Below are 27,789 nucleotides of genomic sequence, written 5' to 3'. Positions count from 1 at the left end.
CACATTGACTCAGTACCGGTACTCCTTGTACTGTATATATCCTTGTTATTTTATTGTGTTTCTATTTCCTTTTTATTTTGTATAATTGTCATTTTCAATCTGCATTGTTGGGAAAGGGCTCTTAAGTAAGCATTTCATGGTAAAGTCTACACCTGTTGTATTTGGAGCATGTGACAAATACATTTGTTTTGATTTCATGCCTCAATTTATGATGCTCTGAAATAAGCACTTTATATGGTCTTTTGATTTTGCTCAATACTATTCTCAGAGAAATCAAAGATGACTGATGTCAGATTGTCAAGGGATCTGAATGAGAGGAGACTGTCCATATGTACCAATGGGCTATTTGTTTGTCAGCAAATGAGAGACATGGGATGGCACTAAACGTATCTCTGGCGAAGAGCGTTGATGAGGTGAGAGAAGCGCTCTGAGACGAAGCACGCACGCGAGGGGCAGGTTAAGTAACGTCACCGTTATCATGTTTTGGATGGAGAATAAACTGCAACTGATACTGCAAATGTCAATCGACTCCTGGTAACCAGATAGGACGTCATAAGCAATTTATCTTGATCGATTCATCTTACTTCGCTTTGATTTTTTTCTCAATTTATGAGCGACTTTGTTGGATCCCACAGATGGCGAGAGGCACCCTCCGCTGGGTTTGATATGGGAATGGGATTTACGTCAGCGAAGATTCTAATATTTTGTGCATGTATTACATTAGGTAAGACGGGTTCAATAATCGTTCTAGATACATATTTATTTGTAGAATATTCAATTTATTTTTCGACACCACTGTATTGGCTCTGTTTTTATAATATATTGGATGAAACGTAATATTTTATTAATTAAGGGTGTAGGCTAAATGTAGATGTTGCATGCAGAGTGAGAGTTGTAGCCTACTATTTGATAGTGACAAGCCTTATTCATATTTTAAGTGCTTATCAATAATGCATTGTCACTCAGGTGTGTGCAGTTAGATTTTGGAGTGCTTGAATGATATTTGACAAGAAATAGACTTGCAATGTTGTGCTGGTTTGGGGTCACAAAGTACTGAGTATGGCTGGAGGGGGACTAGGCCCCATCCTGAAGTTGGAGAATTGTGCATTTTTCAAACACCTGAAACATTTTTAATCATTATGCTTAATTCTATGTACAAAAAAATATATATGTAAATGTCTCTGCATATTTAAGTTTACCTCTTGAGCTGTATCCTCCTGACTGGTGGTTAAGAAACTAAATATGCTTCTCTGGTAAAAACTGGGTAAATGATTGAAAGGAATGTGAGTTGTATTCAGTAATTGCTTGCTTTTCTGAAGTCTACCAACCTTGCCAGAAGGTATTTAATTTTGTCCTTATTTTACCAGGTACGTTTTATCATCTACAGGAACAACCCTCAGAATAGTTACAGGGGAGCAGAATGATCCAATTGAAAGCTGGGGATAATTAGTTGACCATGATGGTATGAGGGCCAGATTGGGAATTTAGCCAGGACACCAGGGTTAAAACTCCTACTCTTACAATAAATGCCATTGGATATTTTAGTTACCACAGAGAGTCAGGACACCTGTTTAATGTCCCATCCAGAAGACAGCACCCTACACAGGGCAATGTCCCCAATCACTGCCCTGGGGCATTGGGAACTTTTTTTATATATATATCAGAGGAAATAGTGCCCTCTACTGGCCCTCTAACACCACTTCGAGCAGCATCTGGTCTCCCATCCAAGACCAATCCTGCTTAGCTTCAGTGGCAAGCCAGCAGTGTGTTGCAGGGTGGTGGTATGCAGCTTATGAGGTTGGGAGATTGGGACCCTATCTAGGCTAGCTAAAGCCAACGTCATACAATTGCTAGGTGGCCAGTAGTATTACAGCTAATATATATTTTTAAATATCATTATTATTATATAGTGCCTTGCAAAAGTATTCATCCCCCTTGGCATTATTCATATTTTGTTGGATTACAACCTGTAATTTAAATAGATTTTTATATTGATTTCATTTAATAGACATACACAAAATAGTCCAAATTGGTTAAGTGAAATGTAAAAAAATGACTTGTTTAAAAAAATAAAAATAGAAAAACAAAAAAGTGCTGTGTGCATATGTATTCACCCCCTTTGCTATGAAGCCCCTAAATAAGATCTGGTGCAACCAATTACATTCAGAAGTCACATAATTAGTTAAATAAAGTTCACCTGTGTGCAATCTAAATGTTACATGATCTGTCACATGATCTCATTATATATACACCTGTTCTGAAAGGCCCTAGAGTCTGCAACACCCCTAAGCAAGCTGCACCACCAAGCAAGCATCACCATGAAGACCAAGGAGCTCTCCAAAGTTGTGGAGAAGTACAGATCAAGGTTGGATTATAAAAAAACATCTGAAACTTTGAAAATCACACGGAGCACCGTTAAATCCATTATTAAAAATGTTTTGAAAGAAAATGGCACCACAAAAAACCTGCCAAGAGAGGACAGCCCACCAAAACTGACGGACCAAGCAATGAGGGCATTAATAGAGAGAGGCAGAGAGGACAACAAAGAGACCAAAGATAAAGCAACACTTGAGTGGTTTAAGGGTAAACATTTAAATGTCTTGGAATGGCCTAGTCAAAGCCCAGACCTCAATCCAATTGAGAATCTGTGGTATGACTTAAAGATTGCTGTACACCAGTGGAACCCATCCAACTTGAAGGAGCTGGAGCAGTTTTGCCTTGAAGATTGGGCAAAAATCCCAGTGGCTAGACGTGCCAAGCTTATAAAGACATACCCCAAGAGACTTGCAGCTGTAATTGCTGCAAAGGGGGGCTCTACAAAGTATTGACTTTTTGAGGGGGGGGAGGATAATTATGCATGCTCAAGTTCAGTTATTTGTCTTATTTCTTGTTTGATTCACAATAATAAAAAAAAAATTGCATGTTGTTTAAATCACATGATACAAACCCCCCCAAAATCTATTTGATTTCCAGTTTGTAAAGCAACAAAATAGGAAAAATGCCAAGGGGGTGAATACTTTTGCAAGCCAATGTATTTGGGGAGGGGGCATTGGATTGAATGTGCAGTGGGACACTGCAAATGATCCAGGCAAGCAACCAAATCTGGGGGCAGTTGCTCTATTCTCAGAATCACAATATAACCCATGCCCTGATATACTTCAAAGTTTTCTATGCTTTAAAATCAATCATTCAAGCTTATATAACAGACAGTTGCTATTACAGTGGCCTTGGACAACTTATCCCTGACACCTGACCCCTGAGCCTAAATGATCAATAAGGGGGTGGGAGGGAGGAGGTAGATGGGAGAGAATTGTGACATGAACCATTCTCACAGGTAGCCTATGCTGCTTATATCTATTGGCAACGGACATATCTGCTGATGGCATCATCCACTCTTTGAAGCATTTCTAAATCACAGGAGGACAAATATCTCTAATGCAATCTCGTCATTAAAACTACATTGAAAGGCCATTTTGAAAGACTGGAAGAAAAAAATTTGCCAAACTTCCTGGGAGGGATGCTGAGAGCTGTTATGTCTCTGTTTCCTCCATTTTAACTCCAAGAACAACAAAGAAGGAGGGTGACCTACTTCTGGCATCCTCCCATTTGTTTCAGAAGACACTCTTCTCTTCAAACAGGGAGATGGATAAAGGTCTGGATCAGTGGAGGCTGGTGGGAGGAGCTATAAGAGAACGGGCTCAATGTAATGGCTGGAATGGAATTAATAGAACGGTATCAAACACATCAACCATATGGAAACCACATGTTTGACTCCATTCCATTCACTGCATTCCTGCCATTACAATGAGCCCGTCATCTTACAGCCCCTCTCACCAGTGTCCTCTGATCTAGATAAAGATGAGAACCTATTGCTATTCTATCATGACATAAAACAATTATATTTGGCCTCTGTAAGAGCAATGCCTGAATTGTACAATAAAACCTGTGGTAAAAATGAACAAGCAGGATATGTACCATATGGATACAGTATTATTTTTTTCACAACAGGCAATATAATGGGCTTTCTTTCCTTAATGCATTTGGATGTATTTTTCTCTCTGTGTGTGTTTTGCAGTGTCCCTGGCTGTGGCAAGAGTCTCAGCGGCAGATGTGAAGTGTGAGAATATTTACAGGGACTTCTCTGACTGTGTTCTGGAGCTGGGGGAGAGCATGGATAACTACCAGGAGAATGTGACCAGCGAGATGGGAGTGGAAGCTGTGTGTAGGTGAGAGGGGTGTGTGTGTCTGTGTGTCTGTGCGTGTGTGTGTGTGTGTGTGTGCAACGTACAGCATCCTCTACGTAGCTGCATCTGTATTTGCAGTGCACCAGGATCTCATGGGACCTGATTACTCTTACGACTGTAGGCAGAACGTATAAAACAGTGTCTGTGTTTTTCTCCTTCTGCTTGTGCATATAAGATCTAATATCGAAATCCAGTAAGGTGTGTACCTTGCGTAAGAACAGTGGAGAGAAGAGAGAGATGCTGCAACCTCTGAGGAAGATAGCATAAGTGAATGGTGCTGAAACACTGAGCCACTGTACTGAAGAATATACAACTTTGCTGCAGCAGTAATGAAACTCAGAGGCCATCTTCTATATATTTTTTTATTGTTACTGAGTGCATTCCTATACATAGTAAAAAATATTGTCTAAAGCTTACGCAGGCCTTGCCTTCCCCGGGTGAAAGAAGTTCCCTGTGCAGCATCAGCTCTTTTTTCGTATCGAATTTCTGTGACTACAAAATAAAGGTGGGTTGATCTTGCAAAACGCTAGAATAAAAACTGTTACAGTTTCACTGGACAGTAGTATAAAAAACAATAATAAACCAAAAATACTAATGTAAAACACACCTTTGGCCATATGTGTTACAGATGAGCTTTGAAGCCTGGCATGTGAGGCGATTAAAGTGCCAGATAAATCAAATCAATGATATTCTTCAATCCAATAGATTGAAAACCAATGGAATGTTTTCATGTCAAATATGAAACAGTTAGTGGATTTGTAGAAGACCCTCTTGTAAAGCACTTTGAGACAACTGCTGATGTAAAAAGGGTTTTATAAAATATATTTGACTGATTCATTGATTGATCTTTCATCCCTAGCCACTGGGAGGCGTTCCACACGTGTGCCCTGACGGCACTGTCCGGGTGTCAGAAGGAGGTGGGCTCCATCTGGGAGACGCTAAGAGAAGACTCCAGGAAGATCCGCTTCCAGGGCAGCCTCTTCGACCTGTGCAGCCCTAGCTCGGCCCCAAGCCTGCGCTCGCCTCTACCCCTGCTGTTCCTGGGCTTGCTGATCCTGGGGGGGCCCATCTGGCCCCCCACATAGGTGAGGGATCTCTCCTCCTCCTCGCTTCCACCACCATGCGCTCTCACATTCCCTGAGGTGGGGTGAGTAGTGAGACGATCAGTGAGTAGAGAGGGGATATGGATTGAAGATTAGGTTAGCACACAGAGCCATGTCTCTATGGAGACACCATTGATATATTTTGTACTGGGTAATCAGAAGCCTATGATGTCACAGAGCCATTTATGTCTATGGAGAGATTAATGGATACTTATGGCTCTGGGTTACCATAGATGTCACCATAGATATCTTTGGCACTAAGTAATTATAGGGTTATGATATCAGGGCCTTGGATGTTAATGTCATCAATATCTAGGAGTCTGGATAAACATACATACCCAAGACCCAAGCAATTGTAATGAAATTACCTACTACAGTATACGCCTATGAAAAAAAGCAATTTTAAAGCAATTGGTCGGTTTTGTTGACAATCAGGTGAATTCTTTATAAACAATGACCTTTTGACCCCTACACACCAGCCCCAAATGGTTGGAGTTGCATGGCTGCTATAATGACACCAAAAAGGTATTTTCTATATTTTTGCTCTGTTAAACCGTTTCTTTGGTCATCCTGTTAAACAGTAGGTGCTGTTAAAGTCAGGTAATGCTCTTAACTGAATATTGTAAAAAATCATTGTTAGTAATTGTGGATAAAGGACAACAGTCTAGTTAGTTTCTCTCTTGCCAACTAGTTATTGTACCTGAAAATTATCCCTGGTTATGTGAGAATGTTCAGTGTTGTTTTATGAACCTGTGTCTTGTATGGAAGTCCAAGTTTTTGGCTGTTAATTCATTTTATATCATTGACTCCACAACCATATACAATTGTACACAGTTCACTTCCAAGCACATTCAACCTTACAGAAAACGCACAGCATACTGAGTAGAAATAAAGATGAGGTAATGCCACAAATATTAACTTTATTATGGAAGCTAAAATATATAGGACTTAAGTCATAGGATTATCCTATGGCACCACCTTGCATTGTTAGGGCTAATGTCTCAATGCATTACAATATTTGATTTTGTCAACAGTTGTAATATTACATCAAACTGAGTAAATATAAATATAAAATCGAAGTAATTTGTAGTTTTATAGCAACATGTGGTGTTATTGTATAGCTTCTCCGTTACTACTCTGACTGAATAGGCAATGAGGGGTGAATCCTGACTTAGGAATTTATTCCTATCCTACACACTTCTCAGTATATTCAGACTTACCTTATTGAGTCGCGTAATGCGCTCTGCAGGTATGGCTACCTTGCGCACTCTGAATAAATGTAAAACCCTCCCACTTGCTGGCCACCATATTTTCTAGATGAGTTTTCATTCAATGGTATTTTCAGTACATTTATCTTAAGGCATCCCTTTAAATACAGTGTAACTTAATTTTTTAAATTTCACCTTTATTTTAACCATAGGCCAGTTGAGAACAAGTTCTCATTTACAACTGCAACCTGGCCAAGATAAAGCAAAGCAGTGCGACAAAAACAACACATGGAATAAACAAACGTACAGTCAATAACACAATAGACAAATCTGTATACAGTGTGTGCAAATTAAGTAAGGAGGCAAGGAAATAAATAGGCCAATAGTGGCGAAGTAATTACAATTTAGCATTTTACACTGGAGTGATATATGTGCAGATGAGAATGTGCAAGTAGAAATACTGGTGTGCAAAAGAGCAGAAAAACAAAAACAAATATGGGGATGAGGTAGGTAGTTGGTTGGATGGGCTATTTAAGATGGGCTATATACAGCTGCAGCGATTGGTAAGCTGCTCTGACAGCTGAAGCTTAAAGTTAGTGAGGGAGATATAAGTCTCCAACTTCAGTGATTTTTTTCAATTCGTTCCAGTCATTGGCAGCAGAGAACTGTAAGGAAAGGCAGCCAAAGGAGGTGTTGGCTTTGGGGATGACCAGTGGAATATACCTGCTGGAGCGTGTGCTACAGGTAGGTGTTGCTATGGTGACCAGTGAGCTGAGATAAGGCGGAGCTTTACCTAGCAAAGACTTGTAGATGACCTAGAGCCAGTGGGTTTGGCGACAAATATGTAGCGAGGACCAGCCAACGAGAGCATACAGGTCGCTGTGGTGGGTAGTATATGGGGCTTTGGTGACAAAAAGGATGGCACTGTGATAGACTGCATCCAATTTGCTGAGTAGAGTGTTGGAGGCTATTTTGTAAATGACATCGCCGAAGTCAAGGATCGGTAGGATAGTCAGTTTAACTAGGGTATGTTTGGCAGCTTGAGTGAAGGAGGCTTTGTTGCGAAATAGGAAGCCAATTCTAGATTTAACTTTGGATTGGAGATGCTTAATGTGAGTCTGGAAGGAGACTTTACAGTCTTGCCAGACACCTAGGTATGTATAGTTGTCCACATATTCTAAGTCAGAACCGTACAGAGTAGTGATGCTAGTTGGGCAGGCCGGTACGGGCAGCGATCGGTTGAAGAGCATGCATTTCGTTTTACTAGTATTGAAGAGCAGTTGGAGGCCACAGAATGAGTGTTGTATGGCATTGAAGCTCGTTTGGAGGTTTTTAACACAGTGTCCAAAGACAAATATAGTTAGAATATAGTCAACAGACTCAATAGAATACATAGAGAGAACGGGGTCAGAATATAGGGATTAATGAAAGAAAGCCATCTATGCATATTCATCTCTGTTTCAGCACCAACTGGTAGATTTAAAAATACTCTGATCTTGTCGATTATTTAGGCACATTTTTGGGCTTTACGCACAAAATATACTGATGAATAAAAAATACAGTGGTTCGAGTCAAACTGAAAGCTGTCATATTCAAGTTCAATCCATAAAATATTGTAAGGTGGAAAAAAAAAAGAGTACAATAGAGGTTGAACAATAATCCTATAAATCTACTCTAATTCCCACTAATCATGGAACTGTATGACAACAGTCCAGTCGTGTGTTCTTAGTTCCAGAATGATTCAAATAGGCTACATGTCCCAACTTATTGCACAACGTTAGCCGAATATGATCCACTAATGCTAGCAACCCCCAGGAACAATTTACAAGGACATGACAGAGGAAAGAAAGGTAAACGGAATGGAATGAAATTATGCAAAAATAAATGTATGTGGGTATTACTGACGGTGGCTCGAGATAGTGGCTAATATTTAACGTGATACAAATTGTCAAATAAAACAGAGAAAAGCCTGGGCATATAATCAAAACATTCTAAAGAGCATACATCAACTTGGCAGGTTCAGCCCTACAGAAGCCTACAAATTTCATCAATGCAAATTATGAGGGCACACAATTACAATTCTGAATAATGACACAGCAATTTTTGTTTTCTATTTCACTGTGTTAAAGGGGCGGCAATATATGTCATGTTGATATGATTTTCAGTTTGCTTCTATATGCCTGGTGTCACATTTGTCTCCAGGGGTCATAAGAAAATATTATCTAAAACAACTGCCATGTTTATTTACAATTCTCCAAACGGTATACTAATTTACCTAGCTCTTATCAATATATAAATTCCAGTGCATGGAGAATGCTGTTATTTAAATTAGAAAAAAAGAAAGCACATGCTTTTTCCACTTGGAACTGTCAGGCTAGCTTGACCTTATTCATGGTTTCCCTGCAAGTTAAAATGGCGGAATTATGAGGGGAATTAAATCAAGGTCAAAATACGATGTGTCCGTAGACACAACTCCACCACACCTTCACCACACACCTCCACCTCAAACGAATAGCAGGTGAATATCATGCTATTCTCAAGCTTAAATTCAAGGTAATAATATGTATAGAGAGAAAAGCTCATAAAAAGGTAATTACCTTCCATTTACGCACGCTTAACTTGGGTTGGAATCGGGGCCTTAGTACTAAGATTTTTGTGCAAATCTCTCATTGATAAGAATGCATGATTTACGCCTAAACTAAAGCTATATCCACATCCATGTATCTCAAATTAGGATTTGACCCAGAGAGAGCATGTCAAATATTCACACTGCTTCAGCCAACATAGGACAGTCTTCTTGTTTTCTTTTGTACCCTCCCAACAGTACCTATAGTATGAATGGATCTCTCTCTGCATGGTTGTGTCTAGATATTCAGTTGAAAATACATTCCCAAGAGACATCCTATATCAGCATGTTTGTACTGGTTGTCCTCCACACCTAGTCTGTGCTCCTGATTGTGGTAGCATTCTGTCACCCAATCTGTGTGACTGATGGCAAGAGTCCACATTTGTTTATTTTTTTAACAGAGTTGTGCTATTCACAAAGCATGAGCAATATGTATGGGAAACACTACTTTCCTTTTCTGTGAGATCGGCAGCTAACAAAAGCATGAACAATATCACATTTTTAAAGGGAGATATCATAAACACTAAGCATATCATTATGTATGACTGATTATTGAAAGAATTACTGCATGGAAAAATAGGCCTACATCAGGAAACACTAAGAAGTCAAAATGTATGTGGTTTTTCAGCGATACAAACTACAGAGTACATTAAATATTGTATTAAGTATTGTATTGCAAAGTAATGTGTTTGAAATAATAAAGTATCAAGTTTCAAAATATGACATATTATTCTGTTTATACCTGCATGACCACAGGATCTGCTAGATCAAGATGATACTTGCTCCTACTCAGTATATGCTCTATCGCAGTTATAGAGGATAGATTCTAGGCACGAGACACTTATTGTTGATATGATGTCCCTCCCCTGCACCATGGTTTCTTTTTTAGTCGTCCTCGTGGCAAGGTGCTAATAATCAGGACTGGATCCAGTATGGAACAGCCCAGCTGGCAGTCAGCCGCTTGTTAGTGGGCTACCATCTGTTCTCCCCAACCTGGCCACAGAGAATGCAGAGAGGGAGTGGGGGGAGTGGCAGAGGGTGCAGCAGGGCTCAGGGCCCCCAGGACTCCCCATGGAAGGCTAACATCTATGTGTGGTGGTGGTGTAAGCATCTCATTATGTTGCCTCCTCCGTCGCTGACATTTCTACAGTCCAGTTTATCACCCACAATATCCCACATTACAATGCACACGATCACTTCGTCTGTGCCAATGATAATGCACTTAATAAGAAAGTAGGTCTGTATTGCATGTTGCAGTAAGTAACTTCTTCCTGCACTGTCTAGTAATGCTCTGGTGGATAGAAATCTGATGACAAGTAATGAATGACTGAATATTCAGATCTATCTTATTGATGGAAGACAAATAATCTTAACATGGATCCAGTGATGCAATAAGTGGAAACTACAGCATTGCACTTCCTTACAGAGAAACCTTACAAAGTCCAAGACAATTAGCTGATCCATGACTTTCCTGAGTGCTTATCATCTAGTCGAATAGATTGTTCCCACACCGAGAGCTAATTTTCAACAAATGCATCTACTATACTGCAGGCAATTATGATTTCATTCATTTCATGGTTTTTCTCTGATTTTAAACCACAAGCCCTGTTTTTTCAGGACTTGCGGTTTAAAATCAGAGAAAAACCATCCCAGATAATATGTTAAGGTCACATACAGTGGGGCAAAAAAGTATTTAGTCAGCCACCAATTGAGCAAGTTCTCCCACTTAAAAAGGTGAGAGAGGCCTTTAATTTTCATCATAGGTACACTTCAACTATGACAGACAAAATGAGAAGGAAAAAAAATCTAGAAAATCACATTGTAGGATTTTTTATGAATTTATTTGCAAAATATGGTGGAAAATAAGTATTTGGTCAATAACAAAAGTTTATCTCAATACTTTGTTATATACCCTTTGTTGGCAATGACAGAGGTCAAACGTTTTCTGTAAGTCTTCACAAGGTTTTCACACACTGTTGCTGGTATTTCGGCCCATTCCTCCATGTAGATCTCCTCTAGAGCAGTGATGTTTTGGGCAACACGGACTTTCAACTCCCTCCAAAGATTTTCTATGGGGTTGAGATCTGGAGACTGGCTAGGCCACTCCAGGACCTTGAAATGCTTCTTACGAAGCCACTCCTTTGTTGCCCGGGCGGTGTGTTTGGGATAATTGTCATGCTGAAAGACCCAGCCACGTTTCATCTTCAATGCCCTTGCTGATGGTAGGCTTTGTTACTTTGGTCCCAGCTCTCTGCAGGTCATTCACTAGGTCCCCCTGTGTGGTTCTGAGATTTTTGCTCACCGTTCTTGTGATCATTTTGACCCCACGGGGTGAGATCTTGCGTGGAGCCCCAGATCGTGGGAGATTATCAGTGGTCTTGTATGTCTTCCATTTCCTAATATTTACTCCCACAGTTGATTTCTTCAAACCAAGCTGCTTACCTATTGCAGATTCAGTCTTCCCAGCCTGGTGCAGGTCTACAATTTTGTTTCTGGTGTCCTTTGACAGCTCTTTGGTCTTGGCCATAGTGGGGTTTGGAGTGTGACTGTTTGAGGTTGTGGACAGGTGTCTTTTATACTGATAATAAGTTCAAACAGGTGCCATTAATACAGGTAACGAGTGGAGGACAGAGGAGCCTCTTAAAGAAATCTTGCTTGTTTGTAGGTGACCAAATACTTATTTTCCACCATAATTTGCAAATAAGTTCATTAAAAATCCTACAATGTGATTTTCTGGATTTTTTTCTCATTGTCTGTCATAGTTGAAGTGTACCTATGATGAAAATTACAGGCCTCTCTCATCTTTTTAAGTGGGAGAACATGCACAATTGGTGGCTGACTAAATACTTGTTTTGCCCCACTGTATGAGTCAAATATGTGATGTGAAGAGAAGCACTCTTTGTGGTGACTATAAACCAAAATAAAAAGATTTGGTCTTAAGACACCAAATGGTCCCACTTATTATCAAGAGTTCAATACCTAAGTTATATAAAAACCACAGCAGCAATGCCAGCGGAAAAAACATTAACAGGTGAGGTGTAGAAAGATCTCACTGCATAGTCCAGATTTCTACCGCAATTCAAGTAAAACCTCTGTGATCTCACACAAAGTTCAGAATGATATAAAAATGTGTAAGGTCCAGACATAGTTTCAATGCCATACAACACTCCTTCCGTGGCCTCCAACTGCTCTTAAACGCTAGTAAAAACCAAATGCATGCTTTTCAACCGGTCGCTGCCTGCACCCGCATGCCCGACTAGCATCACCACCCTGGATGGTTCCGACCTAGAATATGTGGACGTCTATAAGTACCTAGGTGTCTGGCTAGACTGCAAACTCTCCTTCCAGACTCATATCAAACATCTCCAATCGAAAATCAAATCAAGAGTCGGCTTTCTATTCCGCAACAAAGCCTCCTTCACTCACGCCGCCAAGCTTACCCTAGTAAAACTGACTATCCTACCGATCCTCGACGTCATCTACAAAATGGCTTCCAACACTCTACTCAGCAAACTGGATGCAGTCTATCACAGTGCCATCCGTTTTGTCACTAAAGCACCTTATACCACCCATCACTGCGACTTGTATGCTCTAGTCGGCTGGCCCTCGCTACATATTCGTCGCCAGACCCACTGGCTCCAGGTCATCTACAAGTCCATGCTAGGTAAAGCTCCGCCTTATCTCAGCTCACTGGTCACGATGGCAACACCCATCCGTAGCACGCGCTCCAGCAGGTGTATCTCACTGATCATCCCTAAAGCCAACACCTCATTTGGCCGCCTTTCGTTCCAGTACTCTGCTGCCTGTGACTGGAACGAATTGCAAAAATCGCTGAAGTTGGAGACTTTTATCTCCCTCACCAACTTCAAACATCAGCTATCTGAGCAGCTAACCGATCGCTGCAGCTGTACATAGTCTATTGGTAAATAGCCCACCCTTTTTCACCTACCTCATCCCCATACTGTTTTTATTTATTTACTTTTCTGCTCTTTTGCACACCAATATCTCTACCTGTACATGACCATCTGATCATTCATCACTCCAGTGTTAATCTGCAAAATTGTAATTATTTGCCTACCTCCTCATGCCTTTTGCACACATTGTATATAGACTCCCCCTTTGTTTTCTACTGTGTTATTGACTTGTTAATTGTTTACTCCATGTGTAACTCTTTGTTGTCTGCTCACACTGCTATGCTTTATCTTGGCCAGGTCGCAGATGCAAATGAGAACTTGTTCTCAACTAGCCTACCTGGTTAAATAAAGGTGAAATAAAAAGGAAAAAAAAAAAATGTGTCAGAAAATCATTTTGACAAATAATAGGATATGAGAAGGAAAGAGAAAGTGCATTGAAAATCAGCAGAGACCCATGAGTACTAAGCATGCTTACTAAAATAGGTTTACGTATAATTTGACCATAGATGGCAGTCACTGCACCATCGAGCACAGTCAGGCACACACACAGTGACAGCATCTTGTCAGAACACAGCTGGTGGCTGACAGACCATCCCCAGAGGAGCCATCTGCTCTCCACAGCATCACATCTTGTACACACACAACACTATGATCATGCTAAGCGATGATTATCAGATACTTGCTGCTCCTACAGCGTTGTCATGTTAACTTCATAATGTTGACGTACGGATGAGCATTGCTGATTCCTTTCACCCCTCAAGCTCACAAACTATAATGAGGAATAAAATATAATTCCATACGTGGTGATCTGTTTACATGTATGACTAGTTTGTTATAGTTTTTTTTTTTTCAACTGGAAAGGACATAACCGAAAGCATGTGCATGACAATCATTTTGCCACAATCATGTGATATCATCATTATTTAATTAAATCATGAAACCTTTAAGCTCTTTGTAGGACAAACTAAACTCTGCTTCGAACTGTCTCAAAGCAAGTGATATCTTAGTGGGTCGAGGAAAAAGTTAGCATTCACTGTTAGACAGGTAGTACATGTTTACAAATAAATACAGCAACCAGCACCATTTCAGTTAATTTCCAAGTCCTTGAATCTATTGAGAGGTGTGCAATGTTCCAACTTGGAGCATCTCTGTCTCTAGATCCAACTACTGCGTTATAGCAGCTGACATCCCAGTCCCACCAAGTCTTTGGGCACAAATGTCATACCCTACATCATACTGGGCAGAATACTGTCAGTGAACAGTTCACAGGGAATGAGCCAGAGTCACAGAGTGGGGTCAGGTGGTCAGCAGTCAAAGGTTAGACTTAGGTCCACTGTTGACTGGGATGGCCCTGAGCTCAGTCCGCATGCATAGGTACTCTCCAATCACGGCCATCAGAGCCATGCAGGCCACGTTGACCAGCCACCAGGACAGGGCCGCCGGGAGGTGGGCATTGTAGAGCCAACAGCCTATCATGTGGAAGAAGTGCACGGTGATAGTGAAGTCCAGACACTGCTTCCCTCGGCGGATAAAGAACAACAGGCCCAGGGCACTGACAAAACAGCGAGACAGATGTACGATGAAAGACAACATGCCACAAAACAGGTTGGTCATTCAACTGACGTGTGTGTGTAAATGTTATGATAGTTTTTGATTCATAGCTCGTAGTTAGGCTAAGTTTACCAAACGTTAAGATTGTCATCTACTATAAAGCATCAAAGATTATTGACCTCATAACAAACCAGCCTTTCATCAATGGTATATGACTAGACTTCTTCATACCAAAGTGTTGAGGGAACATGCAGCACTCGAAGTCGGCTCATTAACTTACCAGGTAAGTGAGTTCAAGATGAACGCCATCATTGAGAGTCTGCCCTGCATTGTTGCAAATCCAAGAACCTGCAAGCATAGAGCCATGTTGTGAATCAGTCTACTGTCAACTCAACAGACAAAAATTAGGAAAATGTAGGAAACATTTCACAAAGACTCACCTCATAACTGAAGATCTGGTCCAGTGATCTGTTGGTTTGTACAAGACTGTCCACAACAGCCAGCCACAAACCCAGGAAGCTGTAGTAGATGCATTGCATCAACAAAATCTGAGACAAAATGAGGACCGGGTCCCAGATGTAACTGCGGAAATGACTGCCCATTCCAAAGCTTTAGGAGGGAACACAGGGACCGCCGAACAGCTGAAAAGTAGGGAGTGTCAGTGAATCAAAACCTGAAATGAAATTGTAGACATTTCAAAGGTCCATTATAGTTGAGTTAGTACATTATAACCTAACGTTAGCTATAAGCTGTTCTGTTACACGCATTATTCAAGATAGTTAGCTGGCTAGATATCTAACAACGTTGCTAGGCCTACTTGTTACAGTAGTTATCTAGCTATGTGACATAGCTAATTTAATTTAGCCAATTAGCTAACGTTACAACCAAACTCGTGTTTTACATGTCCTCTTTTGAAAAAAATCTAGCTACCTTAAATGTTTGATAGCTGGCCGACATTAGCTAATTGGATTAGCTTTGTAGCTAGCGAGCTATGTCAACAACTGCTTGGCGACATAGCTACCTAGCTGGTAACTTTAGCTAGCTATTAACTTGTTAGCAGCAGTAATTGTTATTGAGTTTACAAACTGTAGCCTACTTTTGCAGATAATCAATATCGAATCGGGGTGTTTGGTAGTGAGATATCCAAAAGTACAACACATGAAATGCCACGATAAATCTACCAGATAACGTGGAGCTGATGACGAAAAACAGAAATATGAAAACAACGCCACCAAATTTGACCCGGAAGTGATTAACCTCTAATACATTCATTTCAAAATAAAATAGTGTATCTGGAATGGGAGGGAATATCCGGCTTTTTGAAAAATGAATGAACATCTTTAATAAAAATGTTATTTCACTGATTTTGGGGGCCGAAATTAATACGTATGTTGTTACGATTTTGTTTTAAGGCCTTTACAAGTTGCCGTATTGTAGTTCATTCTTCTGAAACTTTTTTGTTTGTTTGTTTTTTTGCAGGCCCCATTCTTCACTGAATGGGCCCTGAATGTTTGCCTGGCCAGGTGGACGCCCAAGAAAAATTTGCAAGCAGTCAAGACTTTGCCAAAAGCCGTGCATATGAAAAATAGGAGGTAGGTATAAAATACAATGCCATATAAATGTTCTTAAACAATTACCAGTCCCTAAATGCTTTGCTCACTTCTCTCTCAGGCAAGTGGGCAATCCCATGGTAAAGACTTTACGCTGAGATTCAGATGTTTCATTTTAAAATGTATACCATACAAAAACCATTGATGTCAAAGTTTAACAAACCATACAACTCTGTGTATAAGGACCACTTTTAACAATTTCCACAGAAAATTGTACAAACACATTTCCAGGATGAACTGTGCAGATAAAATGTTTATCAAACTTTGCATCTGCAGTTTTTCCAGTAAATGTTTTTGTTTATTTACTGTGTAAATTGTTCAAAGTAGTCACTGTGCATAGAGTTGTATGGTTTGTTAAACTTTGAAATCAATGTTTTTTGTACATGCATTTTAAAATGAAACATTTTCACTGTCAATATTACATTTGTTCATAGATAAACAATGAAATTGGATGTTCTGGGTCATTGTCAATGCTTAAATCACATCAGGAGACCATTTTTTAGGTCTGGAAGAAAACGAACACATTTCGGGGGGAGGGGGCGCGGGCGCTATCTCGAATTAAAGAAATCTATAGACTGACCTCATATCACTTTAATACTAGGCTGCTACGGTAAGATGACAAGATCCATTTGGAAATTAAAATAGGGGGTTTATTTTTCAGAGTGGGTGGTGTAGCTTCACAATAAAGAAAAAGACATCGACTATATTTAACTTATCAATTTTCGCTTTTCAAATAGGGTATGGTTATGGGTGTAAGATGGCACAGTGATGCCATCTGTTGGTAAATGTTAATTACTGCAATTCCAGTGTTTTACCGGTGTGCTTGAGATACCCGGGTGGATTGCAATGTACTGAACAAGACTGGTTACTATGCCTCTGTTTCGTCATTTAACATTCAAACATGGTGTCAGAGGCGGATAACTAACCATGCTTTCCGCAAGTTAGAGTCACCTGTTCTGGTTTACCATAACAAAAACAAAAAATGCTTATTTGAGTAAAACTTCGCCGGAATTGGCATTAGCTAGAGTGAGTTTGGTAGTTAGCTTCAGTGTTGTTAGCACCAGTTAGACGTGGCAGCGAACATTCCCCCTCCCGCCGTTATGAAGCTCAGCGGGGATTGGAGCACGAACTGGGATACGTTTATAGGTGAATGGGAGGACTATGCGCTAGCAACGGGACGTCTGGAAAAGGACGATGAGGTAGTGGCTGTCACTTTGAGCACTATAATGGGAACTGAATGCCGACACGTATACAAACACAACCTGAACCTAACAGCAGCACAGCAAGGTAATGCTGCAGCTATTCTTGATCCTCTTGAACATTACTTTACGCCAGCAAAGAACGTCATTGTTTCAGTATGATATGTTAGATAAAGGAACAAAGACAGACACCAATGTCAGGTTCAATATCCTTGTTTGTGCATTGTACAAATCCCTACAACTGGAGTCCCGGGGAACAGTCCGGCTAGTCGATTACCTATCAACTAGACTCCGTAACATCATCCTTTTCAATAGAAAGTTTTTACTTCAGTTGTCATCTTCCTTTTTTAATTTAAATTGAATTATTTAAGAAAAAAATATAGATTTTAATTAACCGAGGGCAAGTTAACAGTCCCTTGCTTACAGAGTAAGCCTGTCCGGTGGCTTGCACAGCCGACCCACCCGTGAGTAAGTATTGGCTCTGACAGGGGTAGGATTAGGGGCACGAGCTGGAGAGCTTGGTGAGGTAGAAGCCTCACCTTCAGTTGGCCCATGTCTCAATTCTGCGCCCCTTACCCTTAGGCCTGGACTGTGATCCAGCTCATCTAGGTGAGTGTATGGCGTGTTCTGGTTTGTCTGCTCTGCTACACGCAGATCCACCCGACTGCGACGATAGAGGGAGCCACCAACATCCACCAGGTAAGAACGTGGTGCAACTCTCTGCAGGCATGTGCCCAGCCTCCAAAGTCCTGTGTGGTCTCCCGGCAGCAATTTCATCCTTATCGTTTCACCCATCTCCAGCTCTGGTAGGTCCCGAGCAGTCCGGTCGTAGAAGCACTTAGCGAGCTGCTTTCTGTGACGCAGTTTGTCCAACCATGACGCAGGGCTCAAGTAGCTTGTTAGCTACGGGGATGGTAGTCTTCAGACGTCTGGACAGAAGGTGTTGTGCTGGGCTGCTGTCCATGTTTTCGGTGGGTGTGTTCCTCCACTGTAAGATCGCTTTCCATGGTTCGTTGCTGTCGCGCAAGGCCCTGCTTAACAGGTTTTTTGCAATCTTGACAGCTGACTCTGCCTTGCCATTTGCTTTTAGGTGTCTTGGAGAGGAGGTCACGTGGTCAAACTCCCATTCTGAGGCGAAACGCTTGAAGTGTGCAGTGAATTGTGGGCCATTGTCCGTGATTACCTTGTCAGGCTGACCTTGCAAACTGCGCCTTGCAGCGCTTTATGACCGTCTCTGCAGACAAGTCAGGGAGCAGTTCAATTTCCAAAAAGTCAGAGTAGTGATCAACGATGAGAAGATAGTCCTTTTGTCTGTGGCTGAATAAGTCCATGCTGACGATTTGCCAGGCCCTTGTGGGCAGTTCGTGTGACATCATGGTTTCCTTTTGCTTTTCATGAGCGTACTCGTTGCATGTGGTACAGTTGCTGACAAAGTCTTTAATTTCTGCTTGCATGTTTGGCCAGTATAATGTTTCACGAGCCTGGCGGTAGCATGCATCACCTCCAACGTGACTGGAGTGTATGCGGGTAAGCATCTCTGGACGTAGTGATTTGGGAATAATGACCTTCTGACCTCTGAACAAGACGCCATTTTGCAAGCTGATCTCATCTCGAAAGGTCCAGTATTCTCTCACTGTGAAAGGTGTCTCCTCTTTCAGGTATGGCCAACCTGCGAGAGCCATGGACTTCAGTGACTGTAGGTGTTCGTCCTTGTCAGTGTGTTGCCTTATCTGGGCTAGGCGGTGATCTGTGACGTTTAAGTAGTCTGCCTGATTGATCTGTTGAACATCTTGTTGTTCCTGCTGTAGCGAACAGATGGCCTGCTGCAGATAGACAGTGCCTCTGCCTGTACATTGTGTTGTTGCCCTGCTCAGTGTGTCGCTGATGTACATCTCTGGTCCTGGCTTGTATATGACCTTCAGGCTGTAGTTTTGCACAGTCAGGAGCATGCTTTGAAGCCTCCTGGGCGCATTGAGGAGAGGTTTACTGAATATGGCAATGAGTGGTTTGTGGTCAGTTTCAGCGATGACCAGGTCTCGCCCATATAAGTAGTGATGGAATCGCTGGCAGGAGAAGACGATGCTGAGGCACTCTTTCTCAATTTGTGCATAGTTTTGTTCGGTGGGGGTGAGCGCTCTCGAGGCAAACGCAACGGGCTGGCCTTCCTGCATAAGGCAGCATCCAAGTCCCCTTTGGCTGGAGTCGCTCTGGATTGTGACAGGCTTCATGACGTCGTAGTAGCGCAACACTGGCATGGATGAAGCCAGAGATTTCATCTCCTGCACTGCGGCCTCGTGCTTGGGTAGCCAGTGTCATGGTGTGTCTTTGTCCAGCAACCGGCGCAGAGGCTCACAGACTGCTGATAGGTGTGGCATGAACTTTGCAAGATAGTTTGCAAAGCCGATGAGACGCTGTACTCCTTTTGCATCAGACGGGTTTGGCATGTCGAGGATCTCTCTGACCTTGTCTGGGTCCGGCTTCAGGCCTTTTGCCGAGAGAATGTGGCCATGGAAGTGGACGTCTTTCACCTTGAACTGCAGCTTCTTCAGGCCAAGGCGAAGCTTAACTGATCGGCAGCGCTCCATCAGTGCCAGGAGCTTCACATCGTGGTCGCGTTCTGCTTCTTCGCCTGTGTCACCACAGCCTACGATCAGGACATCATCGGCGATGGGTTCAATGCCCTTGAGCCCAGCCAGTAACTCGTGCTGCTTACGTTGGTATATCTCAGGCGCCACTGAGACACCAAACGGGAGCTTGAGCCAGTGTTTCCGACCCCAGGGGGTCCAGAAGGTAGTCATGAGGCTGCTTTCTTCATCCAGCTTGCATTGAAGGAATGCATCTCGGGCATCCACCAAGGTGAAAATCCTGGCCTTGGGAAGCTTATAGAGGACATCCTCCAGTGTCGGCATGATGTAGTGGGATCGTTTCAGTGCTTGGTTCAGATGCTTTGGGTCGATGCAGACCCTCAGCTTCTCTGTTTTTTTTCACAATGACCATGTTGCTGATCCAGTCAGTTGGTTCAGTCACAGATGTCATGTGGCCATCGGCCTCATACTTGTCCAGCTGGGCCTTCACAGCCACTTTCATTGCAATGGGCACGTTGCGAGGAGCACACTGGACTGGAGTGATGCTCTCATCCACTTCAAAGTGTACCTCCCCAGGCACAGATTCAACGGGCATGTTGAATACATCGTCATATCTGCTGAGTAGTTGTTCTTTGGACAATGCTGGACATGATCCACAATGTGCAGGTCATTTGGTACAGTGAACTGCATCAGTCCCAGGCGTTCGCATGTAGAGCCTGAGAGGAGAGGATGTTGACTGGTTTTTACAATCTCAAACTCCAGCTTGTGTTTGCGTCCCCGAATAACACATTCGGTCTCAAAGGTGCCCATAGAGCTCATTAGCTCTCCTGAGTACAGCTTTAGTCTAGTATCGCTGGGCAATAGATGTGTGTCAGGTGCCAGATTGATTTTGTCTTTGTAGCTCATTACGTTGCATGTAGCACCAGAATCCAGTTGACATTGTTGTTGCTTGTTGTGTAATCGTAGTGTCACAAACCATTTCTTCCCTCTTGAGTGTACAGCCCCAATGGATTCATGCATGTAAATGTAACTTTCACTTTTCAGCTCTGAACATTGAGTGACATCATCAACACAGTGAATCTTGCCCTCACTCACCCTTCTTTTGCTTTGAGACACTTTTGCAAAATTATTATTAGTTCCACAAGCTCTGCATGGTTTTCCGTAGGCAGGGCAGTGCTCTTTGCCACGTGTGTGTGTGTATTCCCACAGTATTTACATGCTACGGGGCTCTCTGTGTTCACCGTTCGTGGTGAATTGCTCTGCCTCGATTGGTTTAGTCTGAATGTGCCTAGCAACAGCGTGAACATTATCAACGTTGGAGCGTGGGGTTTCGATTTCCATTGCTCTCATTCTCATGTCAGTGACTTCAGCAGTGCGGCACATTTCGATGGCAGTTACTAATGTTAAGTCTCTCTCTCTCTCAGTAGACACCGGCGTGTATCCTCATTTGCAATTCCCAGCACTATTTTGTCACGAATCAATTCATCTTTCAATCCCCCGTATTCACAAGTGGTGGATTTCTCTCTCAAACGGGTTACAAAGTTGTGTACTGACTCACCCTCTTCCTGTTTACAGCTTCCGAAAACGAACCGCTCATAAATTACGTTTCTGGCGGGTTTGAAGTAATTCTCCAATGCATCCAATATAGCCTTTGCATCACACTGTTGTCGTGCTGTGAGGGTGAGATTGTGCCGGTAGATATGCCTGCATTCGCTGCCCATTAAACTCCTCAGAGTTGCAGCTTGTACCTCGTTGGCTTTCTCATGTAGACTGGTCGCCAGCGCATAGTCCTCGAATTCATCCCTGAAGTTGTCCCAATTAGTATTCCAGTCCCCTGTGAGAACCATGGGATTTAGTGGCGGAATGTTCGCTGCCATAGCAATTGAATATGAGATTTCTTTGCCTTCAGTCATCGACGTAGGTAGTGATGCTAGCTAGCCAGCTAACAACGAGTTGATCAGTGTTGTGAGTAGGAAACGGCGTGTGTTCGCATATGGAACGTAACTGCGCCTATACTGTACTTAGCTACAAAAATAACAAACGTGTGTTTTCCGAGCCACTTCTGATACCATGTTTCAGTATGATATGTTAGATAAAGGAATAAAGACAGACACCAATGTCAGGTTCAATAGCCTTGTTTGTGCATTGTACAAATCCCTACAACTGGTGTCCCGGGGAACAGTACGCTAGTCGATTACCTATCAACTAAACTCCGTAACAGTAATCTACGAGCATTATGTTTTCGGTTGTTGCAAACAGGAGGACGGGGAGTCCATTGACAGCTTTGTCACTAGGCTAAGGGAAAAGGCAGCTACATGTGACTATGGTGATTTAAAGAGATGAACTTATCAGAGATAAGATTGTGCTTGGCATAACTGATGAGGGCACCCGCACACGTTTGCTGAGAGAACGTGACCTGACGCTGGCCTTGGCAGTGGAGACATGCCGTGCAGCAGAGCTTACTGATATACTGATAAGGTCCATGGAGCTAGAAAGGCAACATATGGACAATGTCAATGCAACATTCAGGCAGCCAGTAAAGAAATTCCCCTTTGCCACAGCTAATGCTAATACTACAGCCAACTCTGCTGTAGACAACCCCAATACATGCCAATATTGTGGCATTTCTCATGGACGAGGAAAATAACACTGCCCAGCCTATGGAAAAATATGCAAATCCTGTGGTACAGCTAATTACTTCGCAAGGGCCTGCATGAAAAGCAAGAGAAAGGAGGGTATAGTGCACTCTGGAAACAAACACAGATGAAGGGAACGACAGCACAGAGGATGTATATGCTAGCGAGTGCATAGGGGCAGTGAGGGCAAAAGGACAAAAGTGGTTTGTCACTCTGCTACTTAATAATAAACCACAGCAATGCCAGCTAGATTCAGGGGCCACATGTAACGTTATGAGCCTCAAAGATATAAGGAGGCTCGCGCCCAGAGACAAACTCACACAGAGTAGCACCAAGCTGAAACTATATTCAGGCCAGTTCATGACCTCTTTAGGCCTGTTTGTGACCGTGTGTTTTACGTGGCCAGAAACACACCCTTGAGTTAGAAATAGTTGAGGCTAGTCAACAGCCATTACTGTCAGGTTCTACATGCAAGCGCCTTGGGCTTATTAACTTCACCATTCCAGCTGATATTAACATTATAGACAAAGTCCAGGCTGGGCCCCTGAGCAAGGAGACACTCCTAAGCAATTACCATGATGTCTTCAACGCACCGGTCGAGTCAGTTCCCGACGAAGTCCACTTTGAGTTGGACGCAGCAATCCAGCCTGTCCAGTGTGCACCCCGCAATGTACCAGTGGCCATGAAAGCAGCTACGAAGGCTCAGCTTGACAAACACGAAGCAGATGGCCACATATCCGTCACCGAGCCTACAGACTGGATAAGTAATATGGTTATCGTCAAGAAACAAGACCAGCTACGGATATGCATTGATCCTAAACACCTCAACCGGGCTCTCCGACGTTCACATTACATTATGCCCACGTTGGAGGATGTTCTTTACAAGCTCCCAAAGGCCAGAGTCTTCCCTCTCGTGGATGCCAGAGATGCCTTCCTGCAGTGCAAGCTTGACGAGCCCAGCAGCTACATGACAACCTTTTGGACACCCTGGGGCAGGAAGAGGTGGTTGAAGCTTCCGTTTGGTGTCTCCGTGGCTCCAGAGGTGTATCAGCGGAAACAGCATGAGCTGTTGATGGGACTCAGTGGAGTGGAACCCATAGCAGATGACATCCTCGTAGTGGGCTGTGGGGACAGTGATGAGGAGGCAGAATGTGACCATGACGCCAAGCTGCTGGCCCAGATGGTCAGATGCAGACAGGTCAAACTAAGGCTAAGCATAAAAAAGCTTCATTTTAAAGTGCCAGAGGTCCGCTTTCATGGGCACATCTTGTCCTCCACCGGATTGAAGGTGGATCCTGAAAAAGTGAAGACTGTCTTGGAAATGTCCCACCCATCTGACGTGAAGGGAGTGCAGCGCTTTGTCGGAATCGTCACCTACCTGGCCAAGTTCCTACCGCAGCTCTCTGAAGTGTGTGAGCCACTAAGGAGGCTCATGGACAAGGACACCATCTGGCATTGGCTCCCAAAACATGACGCAGCGGTGAGGGAAATAAAACAACTGGTCACCAAAACCTGTCACGATTCAGAGCGACTCAAGCCAATATGGACTTGGCTGTTGCCTCATGCAGGAGGGCCAGCCTGTGGCATTCGCCTCTAGGGCACTCACCCCAACAGAGCAGAACTATGACCAGATAGAGAAGGAGTGTTGGCGCGCGTGCATTCAAGTCACATAGGAGGTGAGGCCTGTTACAGACAAGCACGTGACGCACTGTATTGGCCAGTAATGCAGAGTGAAATCAAAGACTGTCAGTAAATGCACAATCAGCAATGAATATGCCATTGAGCAACAGAGAGAGACGATGATGTCCCACAAGCTACCGATGCGCCCCTGGCAGATAGTAAGTCTAGATCTCTTCCATCACAGTGGCAAAGACTTTCTGCTGGTAGTCGATAATTTCTCAGACTTCTGGGAGATTGACCTCCTCCCCGACCTCTCAGCAGAGACAACGATCAAACGCTGCAAGGCTCAGTTTGCCCGCTATGGCCAGCCAGATAGGGTAATTTCTGACAATGGACCCCAATTCTCCGGAGGTGAGTTCCGAAAATGTGCTGCAGAATGGAATTTGAGCACGTCACTTCATCACCACGACACCCAAAAGCTAATGGGAAGGCGGAGTCCGCAGTCAAAATCGCAAAGAACCTCTGCAAAAAAGCTCTGAGAGAGGGCAAAGATGCCTGGAAAGCAATCCTGCAGTGGCGCAATACCCCGACAGAAGGCACGGATAGCAGCCCGGCCCAGCGCCTCATGGCACGGCGCTTAAAAGCAGCTCTGCCAGTAACCAGCACTCTTCTGGAGCCATGTGTGGTGACAGACGTGCTGGTGAAGCTACGTCACAGAAGACAGGTCTCCAAGTTCATCTACGACAAATCAGCAAAAGACTTACCTGAGCTCAGGGTGGGTGAAACGGTGCGAATGAAGCCACCTCCAGTGGACCGAACGGGCCTCTGGAGACTCTGGTCCTGTGTACAGAAAGTGAAACCACGCTCCTACTTGGTCGACGTGAATGGATCACTGTACCGTTGTAACAGGGTTAACCTTTGGATTGCTGAGCCAGCACCAGCAGAACCCTGATGGTCAATGGGGTCGCATGACAAAAGACGGAACCCCAGCAAGTCACATGGGGCCTGAGGCACTGGGCGAAGAGCCAGGGGATCACAGGTCGGCCGCTCCCTCACCCATTAATACTCCCCTTAGACAGTCAGGTGACACGCCTGTGCGGGAACCTGCAGTCCTCGCAGACAAGCCCCCTGTCTTTTCACGCTGCGGGCGTCTGTCCCAGCCACCAAAAATACTTAATCTGTAGGTTTCCCATTAGGGATTGTTGACACAGAGATAAAAGTGAAGAGAGTATCAAAATGTGTTACAGTTTCCTGGAAATAAATAAATAATAATAAATAAAATAACTAAACTGTTCATGTTGGAAATTATTACTAGGTTTGTTAGTGAATTGACAGCTCCTGTCCTATTTTATATTAGTAGTAGAATTATTAGCAATAATATTTATATGATGACAGATTGTTTTGTCTGAACAGCTATTATTATTTAGTCTAAGACTATCTCACTCTCTCCCATCTCTCTATTTATGCTCTCTCTCTCTCTCCCTCCCCTAACCCTCTTCTAACAGTGACCACAGATGTGTCTGTATGGAGTTCCTATGTGGGCTGTGAGCCCATGGGATTGTTTTGGAGCCTGCACCTGGAGAGAGAGAGAGGGTCTGAGGTTGGAACAGGGAATAAAACTAACAAAGCATGCGAAGCTATCGTCACATTGAAAATGATTCAGAGACAAATGCTATTGTTCAACGAAGTCAATATAAAGATTTTTAAAAGGGATAGTATAACAACATGATAAAACTATGTATATATTGGGTGATTCCTCACAAAGCTAGAACAAAAAAAGACCATGATTTGGGGGATTTCATTGAAATGTAATCCATAGAATGGTCATTTTGAAGATGGAATTTTGACATACAGTTGAAGTCGGAAGTTTACATACACTTAAGTTGGAGTCATTAAAACCCATTTTTCAACCACTCCACAAATTTCTTGTTAACAAACTATAGTTTTGCCAAGTCGGTTAGGGCATCTACTTTGTGCATGACAAAAGTAATTTTTCCAACAATTGTTTACAGACAGATTATTTCCCTTACAATTCACTGTATCACAATTCCAGTGGGTCAGAAGTTTACATAAACTAATTTGACTGTGCCTTTCAACAGTTTAAACATTTCCTGAATATTATGTCATGGGTTTAGAATCTTCTGATAGGCTAATTGACATTTGAGTCAATTGGAGGTGTACCTGTGGATATATTTCAAGGTCTACCTTCAAACCCAGTGCCTCTTTGCTTGACATCATGGGGAAATCCAAGGAAATTCCAAACGCATGAATGTACCACGTTTGTCTGTACAAACAATAGTACGTAAGTATAAACACCATGGGACCAAGCAGCCGTCATACTGCTCAGGAAGGAGACGCGTTCTGTCTCCTAGAGATGAACGTACTTTGGTGCGAAAAGTGCAACTCAGTCCCAGAACAACAGCAAAGGACCTTGTGAAGATGCTGGAGTAAACGGGTGCAAAAGTATCTGTATCCACAGTAAAACGAGTCCTATATAGACCTAACCTGAAAGGCCGCTCAGCAAGGAAGAGGCCGCTGCTCCAAAACCGCCATAAAAAAGACAGACTACAATTTGCAACTGCACATGGGGACAAAGATCATACTTTTTGGAGAAATGGCCTCTGGTCTAATGAAACAAAAATAGAGAACTATTTAGCCGTAGAACAGAATAGAAGTGTTTGGCCATAATGACCATCGATATGTTTGGAGGAAAAAGGCTGACGCTTGCAAGCCGAAGAACACCATCCCAACCGTGAAGCACGGGGGTGGCAGCATCATGTTGTGGGGGTGCTTTGCTGCAGGAGGGACTGGTGCACTTCACAAAATAGATGGCATCATGAGGATGGAAAATTATGTGGCTATATTGACGCAACATCTCAAGACAGTCAGGAAGTTAAAACTTGATCGCAAATGGGTCTTCCAATGGACAATGACCCCAAGCATACTGCCAAAGTTGTGGCAAAATGGCTTAAGGACAACAAAGTCAAGGTATTGGAGTGGCCATCACAAAGCCCTGACCTCAATCCTATAGAAAATTTGTGGGCAGAACTGAAAAAGCGTGTGTGAGCAAGGAGGCCTACAAACATGACTCAGTTACACCTGCTCTGTCAGTAGGAATGGGCCAAAATTCACCCAACTTATTGTGGGAAGCATCTGGAAGGCGACCCAAAACGTTTGACCCAAGTTAAAGAATTTAAAGGCAGTGCTACCAACTACTAATTGAGTGTATGTAAACTTCTGACCCACTGGGAATGTGATGAAAGAAAATAAAGCTGAAAAAAATAATTATCTCTACTATTATTTTGACATTTCACATTCTTAAAATACAGGGGTGATCCTAACTGACCTAAGACAGGGAATTTTTACTAGGATTAAATGTCAGGAATTGTGAAAACTGTGTTTAAATATATTTGGGTAGGGTGCATGTAAACTTCTAACTTCAACTGTAATTAACATTTGTATCTTAGAGGATAATTGAGAAATAATTAGTTGA

The 27,789-nt window shown here is 42.8% G+C and overlaps 2 protein-coding genes across 5 annotated transcripts; one reads left to right on the top strand and one right to left on the bottom strand.

Moving 5' to 3' along the window:
• The first annotated feature begins 1 nt into the window (after position 1).
• On the top strand, positions 2-9,301 carry LOC109891228 (neuritin-like). Of its 2 annotated transcripts, XM_031825364.1 has the most exons (4): positions 2-534; positions 636-724; positions 4,076-4,226; positions 5,104-9,301. In XM_031825364.1, exons 2-4 carry the CDS (start codon positions 667-669, stop codon positions 5,327-5,329), a joined length of 435 nt encoding a protein of 144 aa, XP_031681224.1. In that variant the 5' UTR covers positions 2-534; positions 636-666; the 3' UTR covers positions 5,330-9,301. The 2 variants fall into 2 exon arrangements, with proteins under 2 accessions (XP_031681224.1, XP_020339194.1); XM_020483605.2 differs by having other exon boundaries at positions 2-724.
• Positions 9,302-13,565: 4,264 nt separating this feature from the next.
• On the bottom strand, positions 13,566-15,904 carry LOC109890247 (protein SYS1 homolog). Of its 3 annotated transcripts, none has more exons than XM_020482232.2 (4): positions 15,577-15,904; positions 15,087-15,287; positions 14,927-14,994; positions 13,566-14,647 (listed from the first exon to the last, which is right to left on the bottom strand). In XM_020482232.2, the coding sequence occupies exons 2-4, from the start codon at positions 15,246-15,248 to the stop codon at positions 14,407-14,409; spliced, it is 471 nt and encodes a 156-aa protein (XP_020337821.1). In that variant the 5' UTR covers positions 15,249-15,287; positions 15,577-15,904; the 3' UTR covers positions 13,566-14,406. The 3 variants fall into 3 exon arrangements, with proteins under 3 accessions (XP_020337821.1, XP_020337820.1, XP_020337819.1); XM_020482231.2 differs by having other exon boundaries at positions 15,087-15,319; positions 15,743-15,904; XM_020482230.2 differs by having other exon boundaries at positions 15,743-15,904.
• Positions 15,905-27,789: the final 11,885 nt, after the last annotated feature.

The sequence above is a fragment of the Oncorhynchus kisutch genome, linkage group LG5 (genome assembly GCF_002021735.2).
Source record: "Oncorhynchus kisutch isolate 150728-3 linkage group LG5, Okis_V2, whole genome shotgun sequence".
NCBI classification, from domain to species: domain Eukaryota; kingdom Metazoa; phylum Chordata; class Actinopteri; order Salmoniformes; family Salmonidae; genus Oncorhynchus; species Oncorhynchus kisutch.
Note: the sequence above shows the minus strand (reverse complement) of the source record. Positions and strands in the feature narration are given on the sequence as shown.

Bases quoted from the DNA above. Each gene is read 5' to 3' on its own strand.
- LOC109891228 (XM_020483605.2), top strand. From the start codon at position 610: ATGAGCGACTTTGTTGGATCCCACAGATGGCGAGAGGCACCCTCCGCT. The intron at 725-4,075 runs GTAAGACGGGTT...TGTGTTTTGCAG, and splicing joins TTGTGCATGTATTACATTAG to TGTCCCTGGCTGTGGCAAGA. The intron at 4,227-5,103 runs GTGAGAGGGGTG...TTTCATCCCTAG, and splicing joins GGAGTGGAAGCTGTGTGTAG to CCACTGGGAGGCGTTCCACA.
- LOC109890247 (XM_020482232.2), bottom strand. From the start codon at position 15,248: ATGGGCAGTCATTTCCGCAGTTACATCTGGGACCCGGTCCTCATTTTG. The intron at 14,995-15,086 runs GTGAGTCTTTGT...CTATGCTTGCAG, and splicing joins ACCAGATCTTCAGTTATGAG to GTTCTTGGATTTGCAACAAT. The intron at 14,648-14,926 runs GTAAGTTAATGA...CTGTTTTGTCAG, and splicing joins ATCTTGAACTCACTTACCTG to TGCCCTGGGCCTGTTGTTCT.